At 29.6% G+C, this 18,419-nt stretch overlaps 1 protein-coding gene across 1 annotated transcript; it reads left to right on the top strand.

The window, feature by feature from the left end:
• The first annotated feature begins 15,765 nt into the window (after nucleotides 1-15,765).
• LOC106764370 (protein ENHANCED DISEASE RESISTANCE 2-like) lies at nucleotides 15,766-16,913 on the top strand. Its single transcript, XM_014648656.2, has one exon. It carries the CDS (start codon nucleotides 15,860-15,862, stop codon nucleotides 16,763-16,765), a length of 906 nt encoding a protein of 301 aa, XP_014504142.1. The 5' UTR covers nucleotides 15,766-15,859; the 3' UTR covers nucleotides 16,766-16,913.
• Nucleotides 16,914-18,419: the final 1,506 nt, after the last annotated feature.

Here is an 18,419-nt window from a genome sequence, read left to right as displayed (position 1 = left end):
CGCATTCAAACACCATCTTTTCGTAAATTAACTCATAATTTACATCCCAAAAAACTTTTTTGAAATTTCTGAGTTTAACGAGAAACTAATCGAAATCAGAAAATTTCTTTTTCTTTCAAACAAAATCGTATTTTTTTCGATTGAATAAAATGTAGTAAGTAAGAGTTTAAAAAGTTTTTACACTATAATTAGTTTACATGTGATGATTTGTATACTTTTCAAGTACAAATTATTCTTGTTTAATTAATGATTTGTTTCGAGTCTTCCGTTACATCAAGTATTTGGAATAATTGCATAATAAAAATTGTGATATTAACAAATAATAAAAACATCATTTAAGAATTTTCTAAATAATTATTGTAAAATATAATAAATTTAATAAGTTTTTTGTTCATTGACCACGTTTACATGGATAAACACATGAAACTAAATTATAGCAAAATTAGTATTAAATTTATTATACATAGAATATTTCCTCTACTTTGGGTTATTATTTTTAAACTTTTTGGTGAAGCTTAAAATGTTTGTTTGGTGATTCATTCATTAAGCTATAAAATTTGGTCGGTCTCCAACGTGCACGTTGCCGGAGGATAAGGGAAGTTTATATGAGGGTAAGTCAATGCCACATTAATACTCTTTCCAATGAATAAAATATAATTTTAAGAAATTAATCATGATTATTTTATCTTAATTACATGGTTTTATGTTAATTAATCTAAAACAGAGAAAAACAATCTCATCCACGAGCTTCTCTTATCTCTTGTTATGTATAAAAGGCCATTGTGTTGTTCATGCTTACTATTACTATGCTTGAAATATTAACTTTTGCATCATTTTTTGCCATAAAATATGCATAATAATGTGTGGTAAACCCTTTGTATCTTATTCAGCTAAGTTTACCTCTAAGGTTCGACAATGACATTTCTCTCAAAGTGTGTTGCTAATTAGTATTTGAAGAAAACTCAATTAAAACAATTAGTATTATGTGAAAGAAAATTATGAGTTAAATATAAGAAAAAACAATCACAAAACTTTATACATTAGTCTTTCTAATGAAGTGATTTACTCCCGTGTAAAGTGTTGTTGTCAAAATGCTTAAGCATCTTATTGTTCACTAGTGTGGAGAGTGTTCATTAGTCTTTCTATTTATTCCCCTTATTTATTAAAAAAAAAAAGAAAAAAAAACTATTCCCCTAATTGTTTATTTAATTTTTAAATATTTTTAGTTGCAATTTGAGGATATTCATTAACTAGAGAAGATATAATTTGTCACTTAGTTGTTGTTTACATTTAACCATAGAGTTCTTATGGGATCGAAAAACAAATGCATTTTGTTGATATGAATAGCCAAATCAATTCCTTTAAACTATCCTTTAACTATATAGTCTCATACCTATACAGTCTCTAGATCTCTCTCATTCCGATGTATGTTCGATTCTTCCATGTGCCCCTTCCACTGAAAGTCAGGAGTCGCTCTTTGTCTTTGTCTCTCGCACTTCGTGCCTCTTGCACCGGTGTTCACTCCCCACCCTCGTCAGTGCCCAGGTGTCACATACCAGCTTTCGCTTGGTTCATCCTCAAATCACACTGTACTGGAAGAGACTAGACTTTGATACCACTTCATCTTCGTTTTCAAATATGTGACTTTTAATGAGCATAAAAACATCATGTATACTATAAAAGTATGACTTTTTTCTTGCAAGTCAAAATCATTGTGTTATAAATTTAATTTAACGGAAATTAAATTACTAATACGTGCATTGGTGATCTACATTATATTATATTATATTCTAATTCTACAACATTTTGTTGCATTAAGAATGTATTTAATTCTTATATATTTTTCACAATAAAAATAGTAAAATTTGAATCCAAGATCATATACAAATTATTCAAAAAAAAAATTTAGACCGGCTCTTCTTTAATATTTTATAGTAATAAACTCAACATGTTTATTTATAGTAATAATTTAGCTTTTATTAAAAGAAGAAAAAAACTATACTAATAAAAATTATCTCATACCTACTACGTGACAATATTTATGAGTTAAAAAATAATCTCGTAACATTCTTTCCAAACACACTCAAAGGAACTATTAAGCTCTTTTGATGGTTTATTGGACTAAATTTCAAATCCAAACATTGAAAACAATTTAAAATAAAAACAATAGTTCAAAAACGAAACTCGAAAAAGAGAAATGCATTAAAAGCAATAACGTAGCATCAATGAAACTATAAAAAAGAAGAAACAATGGTTGCCTCCAAAAATGGTATGATATGACATTGCTTTTTCTTAAATTTTCTTCGTTCGTTGGGTTCTCATTTAAGAAGGAAAGTATGGTAATCATGCCATGTGGCAAGAGATTGGGAAAGTGTTGAAATCTATAAAAAAAAATTAAATAATGAAGCAAACATTATTTTAAAAAGTTGATCTCAACTAAAAAAATGTCAAACTATTTTCTTTGTTGGTAGCACCTTTTGGGATTCGTATCCTATTAACACTAATTTTTAAATTAAAAATAAGACTTTTAAGACTGCTTTATAAACTAACTTATGTATAAACAAATTTCCATTTATTTTTATAATTTTTAAATAAATATTTCTTCTAGAGAAAATTTTAAAAAATCCATAAATTAAACCACTTTATACAACACATCTAATTTAAAAACCAGTTTTAAAAGTCTTTTTTTTTAGTGATACTAAATTTAATTTTATGTAAAAAAATTACTTTTTTTTCTTAATTTTCTCTCTTGAAAATATCTATTAGGAAATTTTTTAAAAGAGACCCTTTTATAGAAAAAGTAATTTCTTATTAGCATTTCTAAAACATAAATTATAACACATGCATAAACTAAATACTTTTAATAAAAAACTTATTTTATTATCTTCTTGTAAAGGTTAATGGAAAAGTCTTTTTCAAATGACCTTCCTTAATGTTCTTTAACAACTAAGTAACACTTTTTTATGGTAGTTTAGGGTTAGAAGAGACTTGGAGAGAGATTAGAACCTCCTTGAAGAGAAATTCACATGTTACATTGGTGTGAATAAATTCTCTTATTATAATGATGGTGTGATTTTCAAAGTTTTGGATCCTTATCTTTCACATTCCAAGATATATCATAATCTCTCTAACCTTTGAAACATCTTTATCTTTAGGGCACATGTTTTGCCTCTCTTCTTCATTGTAATTAATTCATTGGTCTATCCAACACAACTACTTTCTTATGTGTGTATCACAAGAAAAAGGGCACACATCAACCCTATCAAAAGGGAACTTCTATTTTGTCCCAATTAATTTCCAACTACCACGTATGCAAAACCCTAACCAAACTACAACTCCATTTATCATACTTGTACTTTCAAACAATGGTGGCTTGTGTTGTGTGTTGTGTTCTTGTCAACCACGTATTCAGCTCAAGTTTCTATTGATTGGATCGTTAATTGGGTTAGACGTGGTTTCCATTGTTGTAATATGAATGCATATACTAATATTGTTGCTTGGTGTAAGAGAATCTAGTTATCATTCTTTAAAATTTTGAAATCATTGTTTGATTATTTATGTGTTTAGTGAAATAAATTAAATAGTCATACTACGTGATTGTAACACGATCTAAATTTCTGAGTACGTTATTTATTTAAGTTACAATTATTAGGATGTAATTACTTGATTTTGAATGTGATTTTAATTAATTGATTTATATTATCATAAATTTTGAATTTAGTTATTTTAAATCGTGATTAATGCATATAATTAATTATTTAATGATAGAATGTTTTAATCAATACATCAAAAATTAGTTTACAAATATTTTTTTGTTAAAAACAATTTTAGAGTAAGTAGTTAACATATAATTTTAGTGTAGGTAATTAATTTTAATTAAAGCATACCTCTTTTTAATTTTGTTAGTTTTTTTTTTGTCTTTAATTTTTTTTTAATATGAAAAGTGAAAAGTATAAAAAGTTAACTGGGTGAAACTAGCTCTATATCTTTCTTATATTTTCTATGTAATGTATTTATTTTCTGTAAAAAAGATATTAGTATCCTGCAGTATTTGAAAGTTTTAGTATGTTAATATGATTTTTTTTAAGTCAATAAGTATATTTGGTTAAAAGTCACTCTTACATTGCTTATGTTTTTTTTTAGATATCTTGAAAAGTTTCTCTCTCAAAATCAAAGATCTTTTACTTTTATATATTTGGTGATGTGTCAATTTTTATGGGAGCTCCTAAGGCTGGATTTTTTTCAACATTTAATTGATAAGATTCGTAATAAACATACATTTTGGAAATGAGAGTTATTTGGTACGATAGGAAGAATTTAAGTAATAAATTTGATAATTGTTAGTTTATTGTCTTATAGCTTCTAAGGTTACAAATGACTTATTAAACTTCTTCTGAATGTGGAAAAATAGACTGGAGAAACACAAAAACGAGAATTGCTTATTGTTAAATGATCTATTATGTGATTTTAAGGTGAATAGTGGTTTGCAAATTACTAGTATTCAACTGGAGAACAAAACTCATCTATTACATTTTAGTTTGAGAATTTGCTTATCAAAAAATTACTTAGATTGAACTCGTGCATATTTGATTTCTTAAGTCTAAGTATAAAAAATATATGTTATTTAAATCATCGTCAATTTGGCATTATACATATGGTGTCATTCTTAAAAATATGTTTTAGGCACTAGGTAAGTGTGATTCTATTAATCTTAGAATGATTGTTGGTGTTTTAACAATTGCATATCTAAATTAGTAAGAATTTTTTATTTTTATAGAGTAAGGTTATATTATATTGTTAGTTCGGTTTAGATGGGTACTCACTGAAACTTTCTTTGTTTTTGTTGTCATTTTATGTGATTTTTCTTCTTTAATGGTTAACGAGATGATGATGTACTTGATTGAATTCATAATGATACTGGTGTGCTTTCTTAAAAAGATGAAAAAATATAGTTAAAATTTTGGTTATTTGGAAGTTCTTGTATGGTCATTTACCTATTGATTTGGAGGTTCATAAAAAGGAGTGGTTTTATGCTTTATGTATTCTTTGCATGGTAATAAGGAAACCTTTAAGGATTTGAAATTTTTGTTCTTTAGATTTAGTTGTTTAGTATGCGAATTTTTGTTCTTATCATTACTGCAGTTAATTGAATTATTTAGAGAATGACAAATCATATCAGATTTATGATCCAATTGCAACTCCTTTTCTTATTTGCAAATTATTGACTTAATACATATGATTGCAAATAAATCTAACATAAAAAAATGTTATTTAATGGAAATTAATTTACAAAAATTATAAAATCCTCCTATAAATTAACACGATTTAGGATAATTCTGATAGATTGTCTAAATAACAATAAAAGTTGAAATTTTAATTTTTTTTAAAGAGGTTTATAACCTACTAAAATTATAATACATTTTTTCATTTCCTTTCCACGTTTTTTAATCTTTTCCCTCCAAAAATTTTACACCTATACTTTATTTCCCAAATTTCAAAACTATATCTATACCTAAGTGCCAATTTTCAAATTTTGTCCCTCCTTTGTCTCTTTCAAATCTTTCTTCACTCTCTTTGTCTCTCCTTTTGTCTCGTTTCCTTTCTCTTCATTTATATATATATATATATATATATATATATATATATGAATGAGAATATTCATTGGTTATTATTTTTTATATACACTAATAATACTATCCTCTTGTTTGTTGCTAGAGAAGAGTAAACAAAATGTTATTTAAATAAACTTTTCTATTGGTATTTATGTGAAAATGTATTCTAGTGAAAATTGTATGAGAAATAAGATTGAAAGATCATTTGTCACTAGTTTACAATTAGATATATATATTTTTTATTTTGTTTTTAAAAATCTGTTTATTTTTTATTTCCTAAATATAGATCTTAAAACAAAAAATAAATTAATATTCATTTTTTATTTCCAACAAAATATTAAAAACAAAACGTAAATTAAATTTAAAGCGGTATTTTTATAATCAAATAAAAACACGTGTTTAACTTAACACATAATTTTAGCGACACGAACTTTGTAATCACATTTTACCATGAAATTTTTAAATTTTATCACTCAAACTTTTTAAGCATATTTTAGTATCACGTTTTTCAAAACTTTGTTCGGATTAAAAAAAGAAAAAGAAAAAACAAAGATAGAACCTTCTCAAAACTAACATAACATAACTAAATAAGTCAATTTTAAACATTGTAAGAATTTCATGAAAACATTTTTGAAAATTAAATGCACATACATCAGCATAAATTATTTAAAATGACTAAATAATTTTACAGCAAATTCACTTTTCTCTTTTAAATGGTAAATAAAATGAAACATTGGATTCATTTCTACTTTTTCAACATTTTCAACAAAGTGAGGAAGTAAGAGCATGTTCCCACAAGGGACAGTGAGATCTTACTGAGAGTGTCGAGAAACCAGAAAATGGAAAAGGAAAGGGTTGGATCCGCGTTCAAGTAAAACGACGTCGTGCTGCTGCGCATCCAAATCCTCTCTTCTTTTGTGCAATGGCGGAATCTGAGTCGCAAGGTCATTCATGGATCTCCTATGGAGTGTCGTTGTTGATCGTTCTTCTAATAGCGCTTCACGTCTTCGCCTTGGTAACCCTAACAATTTATCTCTTTTTCTTCTTTACCTTATCAAAACCTAACCTAATCACTTCTATCTATCTTTTTCAGGTCTATTGGATTTATAGATTGGCCACTGACAATAGGTCGCAACAGCAGCAGCAACAACAAGAACATCAGCAAGTGAGAAGAAAAGCTCACTGATTGAATTAAAAAAAAAAGTTCCCATCTAGTTTCGCTTTCTACAAACAATTGTTGTGTGAAATTATGTGCATTAGAGAATAGGATTTTTATTTTTAATTTTTTTGTGTAAGAGTGATGAATGAGGTTTCTATTTATTTTTAAATTGAGTGTTAGTGATATAGTCAACATTGCATGCTTTCACAAGCTAGAGTGTGATCTGTTGTGCCAAAATTGAATAATCTCCGAGGAGTAGAGTCTTGCTGCAATTTAGTTCATCTTATGCTCTTTGTATTGCGTGCTTTGCTTCTTTGGATAAAGTTTTTCATAGATACTTCAAGAACAAAATAGCAACATAAAACGAAAGAAGTTATTCCATGAGTTAAAATTAATTTATATGTATAGTAATTTGTAAAAGTTCTCTTGTGTTAGTTTCTCTACAGCATGATTTTTCTTAACCTATACTAGCTCTCTTATTCATAGAAGTGTTCATGGTGATGTTTATTCAAACATGCATTATGTTTATTTCCGTGATTCAAAAATATCCAAATCAATACTTATATATGAGAAGAAGAAACAAATGAAACATGTTTTCTTGTAAGCTTATTTATAAATAAAAATAAGTTATTGGAGAAGTTATTATACGAGAGGTTTATAAATTAGCTTTTGCAGAAATTAATTTTAATTTATGGAGAAAATCGTTTCATTTGCTCTCCTCTTCAAGTATTTATGTCTATGTATTGCATTCATATATGTGAGTGGTGTTACAAATTAAGACTTTGAAGTTGGGGGCTATGGGAAGGGGCATGGATCTTGGTGTCTAAGGAAGTTGTATCATTTTTGTCGAGAAGTAGGTAACAAGGCTGTGATACAGCAGAGAGAATGAGTTATTTATGAGCAGTTGAGCACTTACGTTGGTGTTGGTGTTGGTATTTAAGGTGGGTAAAAGATGTTTCCTTGGAGTCTGTTGTGATACACTGTTTGTTGTGAATGATTGCATTGTGTTATTATAGTTTGCCTTAACCAAAGGTATCACATTAAATTTTTGGGTGTCTGTTGGAGTCCTGATTTATAACCAGAGCTAAACCAGTATCTGGGGATTTAGTTTAGAACTGGAGAAATGCTAGCAACAATCTTTAATGCACTCATTGTAATATCTTCAATATTTAAATTTACGGAGACTTTTGTAGCACACCCTTCACTATCGATTAGCATTTATTGAGACTCTTGTATCTGGGAGAGTCTAGCTACAATATTAGTGAATATAACAATGAATTTGTTAAAGAGTGTATTAGTTAATATTGATGTGAGTCCCAGCATTCCTCTTTCTCACAATAAAGTGATCTTCCTGTAATTTCATCTTTCTTATCTTGTGAATGTTGACTATTTAAGGCCTTGGCTGTATGTCTTGGAAATATGCATGTTTTTACTGGTTAATATTGATATTCACACAAGAAAAAAATCTGAACACCAACAAGTCTGTGAGAATATCTTTTAGAAGTAGAAAATTTGTCTAGTTCGTAGATCTGTACCATACCTGTTACTGCCTGCAGAGAATACATAACGGGAAATGTGAATGATATATCCGCTGTTCACGTAATTTCGAAACCCGGGTCTCATGTTTACTGTGTTTGTCTGATGTTCATTGAAGTTCCATACATACAGAGTATGCAATAAAATTTGGAACAAAATAACATTATACTGGTTCTGTGATCTAATGCAGGTAACATCGAAATAAGTGACTGGTAGGGTATGTCTTATGTAATTTAATTTTTGTAACTTTTATAATAACAATAAGTTGTAGTTTTGGTGTTGGTAATTTTACTTTTCTAGTTATGCACAATAGTGTAAGCTGTGTGCTATTTGATATTAGGGGTCAATTTTATATTGCATTTTAGGGAATTGGCTTAACCAGTTAACCTACAGCTGCCTGACGTGTAATCTAAAGCCGAACGTGTTGTGAAAAGAAACAACTTAGGATGTGGATGAAAATTTTTCACTGTGCTTCTTATGGTGTGTTTTGTTTTGTTTCAAGTTTTGTTTTTCATCCAAAAGTGTGTTTGGATGACTCTAAATTTGGTCTTTGTGGTTGCTTGGGACGACTCTAATATCTTGATAAGTAATTTTGATCTTAACGATTGGGGAACTTTTGATGTTCATACCCTACTGAAACACTTGTAGAATGGTGTAAATCTACCAAAATCTTGTATCTAATTGAAAAAAGTTACACAAAACGTGGTAATAATATTAACACTGCAAAACAGATTTAATTTGGATATGCTGTCAGTATACAATTACACAATCAATTAGAATTCATTTTACCAACAGTCCATGTAGTTAGCCATGAAATATGGGCCCTGGTAGGTGCTTCTCTTTTCTGGAAGTTTGGTGTGGGCTGATACGGTTGATTAGCTCTATGTAATTGATAATCATTTTGGAAAAGTTATGTTTAACTTTCTTTTTCATATGAAAGGATATGTGAAAATTTGGCATAAAATATTTCATCTCTTAAATTTAACAAGTTATGTTTAAATCTTAATAGAAGGGGTTAGTTGATCCTTCACAAAATAATGAATTTTGGTTTAAGTCTTCATCCATAAAACAATCCCACTTTATCCGATTTATTTTAAACATAATTATATGGATTGGTTTTATATTTTTAAAACTAATGTTTTCTAATATGTTAAACAGTTATCTTTTTTTTAAAAAAAAGTTTGTTCAATATGTTATTTTAACAAATGAGTAGTTATTTATTTATTTTAAGTAAATCCCATATGCTCATCAAATAAGCCGTTTGTCTAAATGAATCATTTTAAAAATATTTATTCTAAGCCATTGAACTCAAATAAATTTGTAATTACCACAAGACATATGTTGTTCAATAAACGTAAAAGGCTATTTACTATCTTATATATCATGTCAATTTCGTAGGACTTTCTGAAATTAGTAGGGAAAATGATCTCTTTGTATCAGATTGAGCTGGAACTTAATCTTGTTTTATTAGTGTCATTTCACAAGTGAAAAATAAATCATATATCATGTACGATGTTCACAATCATGCATGGGTCGGTAAGCCTCTCTATGAAACTCGTAAAATCCGTTTGCGGCTTTTGTTACAAAAATCATAATCACACATAATATTGAAAACCAAATTAAAGAAGAATTTGATTAAGAAAACAACATAAGTTCTTGAAGACTAATCTTATGTAAGTGAGAAATCAATCATTAAAGTAAAGGATGACCACAGTTAGTATTTGAGAGATGATCATTAAGTTTATTGACCAAGATTTTGGGTGATGACATCAAGAAGAATGAGTCTCTCAGATTTCTTCAAATGAGTCTTTTTAAGAAACTCATTCGCATTTATTGAGTCTTACATGATGGGTGTAAATATCAACTCTTATTCTATATGATTTATTTTGCTTTGGATAAATTTAAGATTCATATATTTTGTATGCAGTGAATTGTATCTTCTTTTCGCATACATCCAAATAAATGTAATTTTCCTCTTGATTCTTTTGTAGGATGCTCAATGTATTTTAATCCAAACATAATAAGTACAAAGTCGTGCGAACATCCAACATGCATTAATATTGAGCGAAAAAAATTATTAAAATAACACAAAATAGTTATCATAATATTTTATGAATAATAGTTGGATGATGATATTTTGACAATTTTTTTTTAACAACTTTTTTACAACATGACACATGTCATTACTTTATTGGTCAAATTTGAATTTATGTTTAAAAAATATTTGAAACAGACCAATCACAATTTGTTATGTATGTGTTGTTAAAAAATTATTAAAAAGTGTTGTTAAAAGAATTTTTTTAGTAACTTGAAGTTAATGTTATATGATCCAATGCTTCAAATTATGTTCATGTAATGATTACATTATGTTGAAGGCTAAATTCTTTTTAGACCAATTTTTGGTGAAACAATTCAAACAGGTTTTCTTTTTTTTTCAATTAATTTTAATCTTTTCAAAAACTTACTTAATTTGGTAATTTTTAACAACATTAAAGATATGTCACAATTTATATTTTTCTTTTTATTTTTTTAAAATTAATTTTAAGTTTTTTTGTCCATGTTAGTATCAACTCTATAGGTGGTGAATGTTAGTGTTAAGTATTATTATCATATATTCCATTCAGTTTTTATATTTATTTTTTATTCAATTCATATTTAGATATTTTATTTTAAAATGAAGTAATGTTATTTTTTTTCTATCAACTTTATTTTTTTAAAATGTTATACTAATATGTTTGTTAAAATTGATATTTATATTAAATATTTTTAGAATTATTTTTAAACCAAAATTCTATTGATATTATTGGATTTTGATTAAATAAATTATTTCTAATCTTATAAAAAATATGGGTTAATAATATTGTAGTTGTAAGTACTTAATCTTTTTGTAAATAAAACTCAAATTTATTTAATAAATATAGTAATAATTATTAATCATTTTTATAGACTTCCAAACATGTAACACGTCTATTGGTACAAATTTAATGAAAAAGACCTAACTAAATCATTTTTTGAGAAGGGTATAATTGAAAAAAAGAAAAAGACTACCGGCTTAAATTATTTCAACAAAAAGTTAGGAAGAAAAGAGTAATTTAACCTACATTTAACATATAGCTTCAAAATATTAAGCTTTTTGAAAATAAAGATGAATGAATTTGTACAAGGAATCGACTAATAACTATCATTTACAAGTTAAGTCAAACTTTAAATAATAACGGTGACAGTGGATTTTGGTCCATAGTTGATTCGTCTCATCACGTCTAACATGCTAAATTAGTAGTCAAGGAAGAAATGAAATAGGTTGATTTGTCAATCCATTATTTTAAATTAAAAAAATTTGTATTATATTTTAGTTGAAAAATGTATATGTATGGTGACGTAATTTATATATTAAAGATATTAATTAATTAATTAAAAATTTAAAAAATATTTATATAATTAAATATATGTTTTTTTAAACATCCTAATTTAGTAATATAAAAAGTAATATAAAACTACTAAATGAAACATTACATAGATAATGATACAATAAGAACTTACATATAAACTACGACGAAAACTCTCCACTTGATTAATTAAGGTTCAACCTAAACTGCACGTTTCATTCTCTTTCTCCCGCTACAACAACTAAAAGATTGTATCCTTAAGCTCACACCATTAAGGTAATCATTGCAAAAAAGAAAACGACATACAAGAACATACCACCGAAAAGCAAGGGTAAGCTAGTGTAGTTTAATATTCATGTGGGAATACATTTTAAATAAACAACTAATATACTCATACAACATGTGTAAAACATATAAACATATATAGACCGACCACTTTGACTTGACTGTCCGGACTGGTATGAATATGTAGCTATGGTCGTTCGTGCACTCGTGGGTGAAATAACTGAAATACCCTCAGCTGCCACACGAGGTTAACCCGTTATCACTCACCTTAGGTCAAGGTAAAACCCCTAGGCTAGGGCCTCCTGCTATTCTCACGACATGCCTCACCATTCTCTACTTGAGAATCGGTGATCATTAGAATGTCAGGATGAACGCCAACACTGAGCTTCCCATATTCATACTTTTATTACATTGAAAATCATCACTGAGACATTTTTCTTTGGAATTCTCTTTCATATCCACATTTAGAATTCTCATACCATACTATAATATCGACATTATTTCTTATACATAATACAATTAAGCCACTGAAATAAACACTCAAAGTACATCATAACCATAATTCTTTTAAAGACCAAAAGCTTCGTAGTAAGGTCAAACCGAACGGTAACAACAACCACTCATGAACGTGACTGAATGGTCAATTCAAAGAGTAAGGCTCAAGCATGAGTCGAATATAGTTGGGGTCAAACACTTAGAACAATCGAACAATTAGAGCTTAGACCGAATACTAAGAACTTAGACAAAATACTTATAACTAACATGAACACTTAGTGTAAAACTGAGCGGTCTTTCACTATCAAAAGAACAGGACCGATCGGTACATACTAAGTAAGGCTGAGGAAGTGGCTGAACACTATTAAAGACCGACCACTAGGAGAGACCTAATACTTCGACATGTTCAAATATTATGGCAAGACCGAGAACTAAGATTAGACCTAACACACTGATGAAAAGTGAATACTAATGTAGACCGAACCCTAGTACAAAACCGAGAATTACTAAGAAACCGAGTCCTAGTACAAAACCGAGTACTACTAAGATACCAAGTGCTTGTATAAGACCAAACACTACTAAGAGACCGTGTGCTAGTACAAGACCGAACACTACTAAGAGATCGAGTGCTAGTACAAGATCCAGCACTACTAAGAGACCGAACGGTCATGAACGGGTAAGACTCTAAAGATGGCCGAGCGGTCAATAGCGAATGCTTAACTTTCTGCATTATTCTGCAGAACATTTGCAGAATTATTAACACGCTAGATCTTACCAAACTAAACATTTTTCCCAACTTCTAATCCTCCATACTTGAATTACATACCGGTTTACACTTCACTAAGGATGTTTAAACCTTTCTAAACACTTCCTAAAAGGTTTTGCTACCAGATTCAAGATAAAAAACTGCATTATCATCAACTTAAGGACTCAAATTTGATTATACTTGGTTTTGGGCACAATTTAAGTGACTTAAGGATTTGAACAAGTCCTAAATGACTCCTCTAAGCTTTCCCCACTGATCAATTGACCGCCAAACCCAAGATTCTAATTTTCACTACTTCACTTCCTCACCTTTACTCCGAAACAGTACCAGAAACATTCTGCAAAACAATTTCATCATGATCACAGGTTTAACATTCCATACAGACCAAATCAATCACACCATAATTCAATTTCATACACATGCAAAACCCCAAAAATAGCAGTTACATATGCAATCAATTTATCAATTAAATTAACTAACTTCCCTTACCTTTTAACAAAACTGAACAACTCTACAGCTTCAGAAATTTGCTCACACCACTTGAAATCCTAAGAAGACCTATAGCTCACCGAATTGAGAGAAGAGACCAACCAAAGGACCAAGAATGAAGTCAGGAAGAAAAGAAAAGGGCAGTGGAATACATGCAAACAACATTGTTCCTTGCATGCATCAGAAACCAAAAATCACTAAAAATCAGATAACGAGACTTACCAGTTCTAAATGCTAAACCAATCGATGAAATAGGAAGCCCTTGACGTCAGGATCACTTAGGTGTCTCCTGATCGTCGAACAGATGAGCCACCAGTGAGAAATTCTAGAAAGAAGGGAGAGAAAAGGTAGAGAATAATGTTTTTAGAGAGATATAACGTCATGATATAATGAACTGAGTGTTTTGAATTTCTATTTATACTGTTAACTTATTTTAACAATAAATGCTCAGTCTCATTATTTTAATACATCTATCTACTCTTAACATGCTATTTTCTGGGTCTTTACATTTTTAATATATATATATACCAAATTTTGAAAATATAAAATTTACGACCCGCTTTACTACGACATAGTTGGTACTACGTACTCCCTTCAATATTTGACTAGTCTTGCAAATTTTTCTGAAGCAACCATTATACAAGTTTAAGATTCCTTCAATATTTCACTAGTTTTTCAACATTTTCTCAAGCAACCGTTATACAACTCTAAAATTTCAGTGAGGCATCATACATCAAATTTTATAGTGTTAGCCAAAAATCAAACTAATGCAAAGACAACAAAAGATAAAGAAAACTAATACAATGTACTACGAATGTTTAGGAAACTTTGTTTTCTAATTGTTATATTTTAAAAATGAGTTAAAACGTATTCGATGAGCACTATTTTTGTATTTTCTAAGTAATAATATTTTCTTAATATTGAATCCTCACAACACTAAAACAAAGAGTAGAAAATAATGATAATAATGTTGGTTGGAGATTTTATGAAAGAGCTTTGTTCCCAAAAATAAAAATAGCTAGATTAAGAAATGATCCAAAAGAGTAGATAGACCACAAAAGTACGATGAGAAGAACCAAAGAAAAGAAAGAGAGAAAGAAGGGAAAGGGAAGGAAATAGAAAATTCCTTAAAACCCATGGCCCCAAAAATTTCCTAAAATTCAAGGAAACGTAAATTCTTTCCAGCAACTCCAAATCAAGTAACAATGGCTGATCAAATCCATCAAAAATACAACACAAAAAGGCTCATTGATTTTTGGCTTCAAATTGTTCATCTCTTTAAGCTTCAAGGACTCCTTTTCAAACAATTTCATTCAAACTCATGTATTATGCTTCATCAAGGTCAGATATTTAAAACTATTAATTATGCAGCAATTTAAAACTATTTGTACAACATTTAACAACTTTCTTTTCTTCTATTCAATTTCTTTATCTTTCCCATGCATTAATGATGAAAAGTAATAAAGTAATGTATGATATGGTTGGTAGATAAACACATTTGTTAAAGAAAATGATTAAGAATATCTCACATAATATGCTATGGACACAGTTCATAAATAATATTGCTATTTTGGTTGAGATCATGGTGTATAACAATATACACACTCCTTTTCCAACTCATTCCAGAATTACTATAATCTTTAAAATCAATAATTCACGAAATATAGTTGTCAAACTCAATAATTTCATTACTGTGTTCCAAAGTTTTGTTCTCCAGTTTACAAAAAAAGTTGAACCTTTATTTGATGATGCCTTAAATTATTGAACTTTGAAGCTTTTTTATACAGTATATGCTGCTTTATAAAATATAAAAGCTAAAAATAATCAAAATTATAATTTAATTTTGTAAGAAATTATTCAGTTCTTATAATCATACAAATAATATCTTTTATATTTAAAAATAATCTATTTTAAGCTTTGTACGTACTGTCTTAATTATTTTTAGTCTCTAATTATATTATTTTAACACTTTTAACTTTTATCGTCCAAGACTTAATATTTTTTTAAATAGTTATTATCTTTTATTTCTAGGTCCTCCTTCAAATTATACTTGCTAACACACCCGTCTTCTCTCCACCTTAAATGCAGTTCAGTTAAACTTCTACAGTGTCTGCAATAAAATCCTCCACCAATGTCACCGCCGCTATATCCTCATCGTAGATCCGTGTCTGTCGGTGGAATTCCCGATTGGATCTCTGACTCGATCAACGGCGGATCCCTCCGCCACGTCGACCTCAACAACGGAACCAATGGCTGGGCGTCGCCACCGGGGGAACTCTTTTCCCTCCGCTCCTCCGACTACCTCAAGAACCGCCAAAAATCCCCCGCCGGCGATTACCTCCTGGAGCCGGCCGGCATGGACTGGCTCAAATCCACCGCCAAAATGGAGCACCTGCTCTCACGTCCGGACAATCGCGTAATGCAGGCGCTGAAAAGGTCGCAGCAAAACCAAGGCCAGTCGATGAAGAGCTTCGTCTTCGCCGTGAACCTCCAGATCCCCGGCGCGAAGGACCACCACAGCGCGGTGTTCTACTTCGCGGCGGAGGATCCGGAATCGCTCCAAAGCTGTTCGCTGCTGAATCGGTTCGTGCACGGCGACGACACGTTCCGGAACCAGCGGTTCAAGCTGGTGAACCGGATTGTGAAGGGACCGTGGATCGTGAAGAGAGCCGTGGGTAACCACGGCGCATGCTTGTTAGGGAAAGCGTTACATTGCTCATACTACAGAGGGCCCAATTACCTAGAAATCGACGTTGATATAGGAAGCAGCGCAATTGCGAATGCGATTCTGCACGTCGCGTTGGGACATGTGACGGCAGTTACGATCGACATGGGATTCGTGGTGGAGGCGCAGACGGAGGATGAGCTGCCGGAGAAGTTGATCGGCGGCGTCAGGGTTTGCCAGATGGAGATGTCGTCGGCCACCGTGGTGGAGGCGTCGCACGTGCCGCAAGTAGCGCACGTGTCGCGTGGGATTGGGTGTGCCAAAGTGAATCACCATATGTCTGCGGATGATCTTCTTGCTTTGGATCATTAGATTTTGAATTTTTTAGTGGCAAAAGATCATGATTTTTTTTTAAATTTTAATTGTTCTCCTATGATTTTAATTTCACATTTATTGGATATAAAGAAAATAATGCCAATATTTTATACCTAAGTATGCTTACCGAAGTTAATTTTATTTTGAAGAGCATGTATAGAAAAAGTTAATTTTAATGATTTTTATTTTTATTTTAATACAAAAATCTTTACAATTTGACACAAATACGTAAATTTATTACATTAAAAAGAGTGTTTATTATATTTATTGCACAAATTTTTAACATTTTTATGTTGAGAAACAAATGGTAATGCGTATTATTGCTCATTCCTTTCTTCTCGTTTTGAGCTGCATAGTTTTTGTTTAAAAAACAAAATTGTTTGATAGCTATTTTTTTTATAAGAATCTAACCATGAATTCTAATAGATTTCTTTAACTATTTTTTATTTACATGATTTTTAATACAAGAAAACATATGTGAAGTTATATATACATATGGATGACAAATGAATAGGTACAAACTCATTTTAATATTTGTGATGATAATTCTTCACTTTTAAAATTGATAAGAAAATAATAATAAATTTGTTTCGTTTTGTAAACACCGTATAGTACTAATTTTGTTTTTATATCTACATCCGTTTTAAATTACTAAAATTATTATATTTAAGCGTTAGTTTTATAACAGAATATAAATTTACTTATTTTTACATTTTTATATAATTATTTGATTTTTATCTAACTATTATTTGATATTATTTATTTATTTTATATAAAAAATATATCTTTTTAACATTGAATGGTTTATAATATTATATTTATTTTATTGTGATTTTTTTATTTAGTAAAACAAATTATCTAATTAAATATTCAAAATATTAAAAATTTAAAAAAAAATATAGATATAAAATAGAGATGAGAATGAAATAAAAAAAAATATAGTTAGTAAATATGTAGATGAAGATGAAAATTATTTTTTAGTTTAAAAAAGAGAACGAATTTATCCCATTATGATGTTATAGCTGTTGATACCAACCACCCACACATGCACAATTTTTTTATTCATGGATGCCAACTTGGGTAAGGTGGACTTTAGTTATAAAATAATGGTTGAAGATTTGGTTTGTAGGGAAACATAAATTTGAAGATCTACAATGATTGGTTGTAATATTCAAATCAACCCTTGTGATAATTACCCCACTTCTGCAAATTCTTCTAATAAGTATAAATTTCATCTAGTTTAATAATTTTCAAAATATGTTACATTTTCATTTTGGATGGACATATTAATAATGAAAAACTCACCTTATTTAACTAGTTTCGATTTCCAACCTTTGGAAATTTTAGAAAACTTAAATGAGGTTATTCGTCGTTTCTCATACACTATTCTAAAGATATTAGACACTAGTAAAAAATTAGGTTTTTACAGCGCACATTATGCCACGGTTCACCAGAAACCGCAGTATAATGGTGCGCGGAGGCAGTTCCGTAAATAAAACGAAAGAATATGTCGCGGTTCAGCAGGGAATCGCGGCATAAACTCCAGTCAACCATCCCCTTTGACCCACGTTTGAATAAAAAATGAAATAACAGGGGAATAGGCCGCGATTGTTCAGAGAACCGCGGCCTATTCCCCTGTCAATTTAATGCA

The sequence above is a fragment of the Vigna radiata genome, chromosome 6 (genome assembly GCF_000741045.1).
Source record: "Vigna radiata var. radiata cultivar VC1973A chromosome 6, Vradiata_ver6, whole genome shotgun sequence".
Lineage (NCBI taxonomy): Eukaryota > Viridiplantae > Streptophyta > Magnoliopsida > Fabales > Fabaceae > Vigna > Vigna radiata.
Note: the sequence above shows the minus strand (reverse complement) of the source record. Positions and strands in the feature narration are given on the sequence as shown.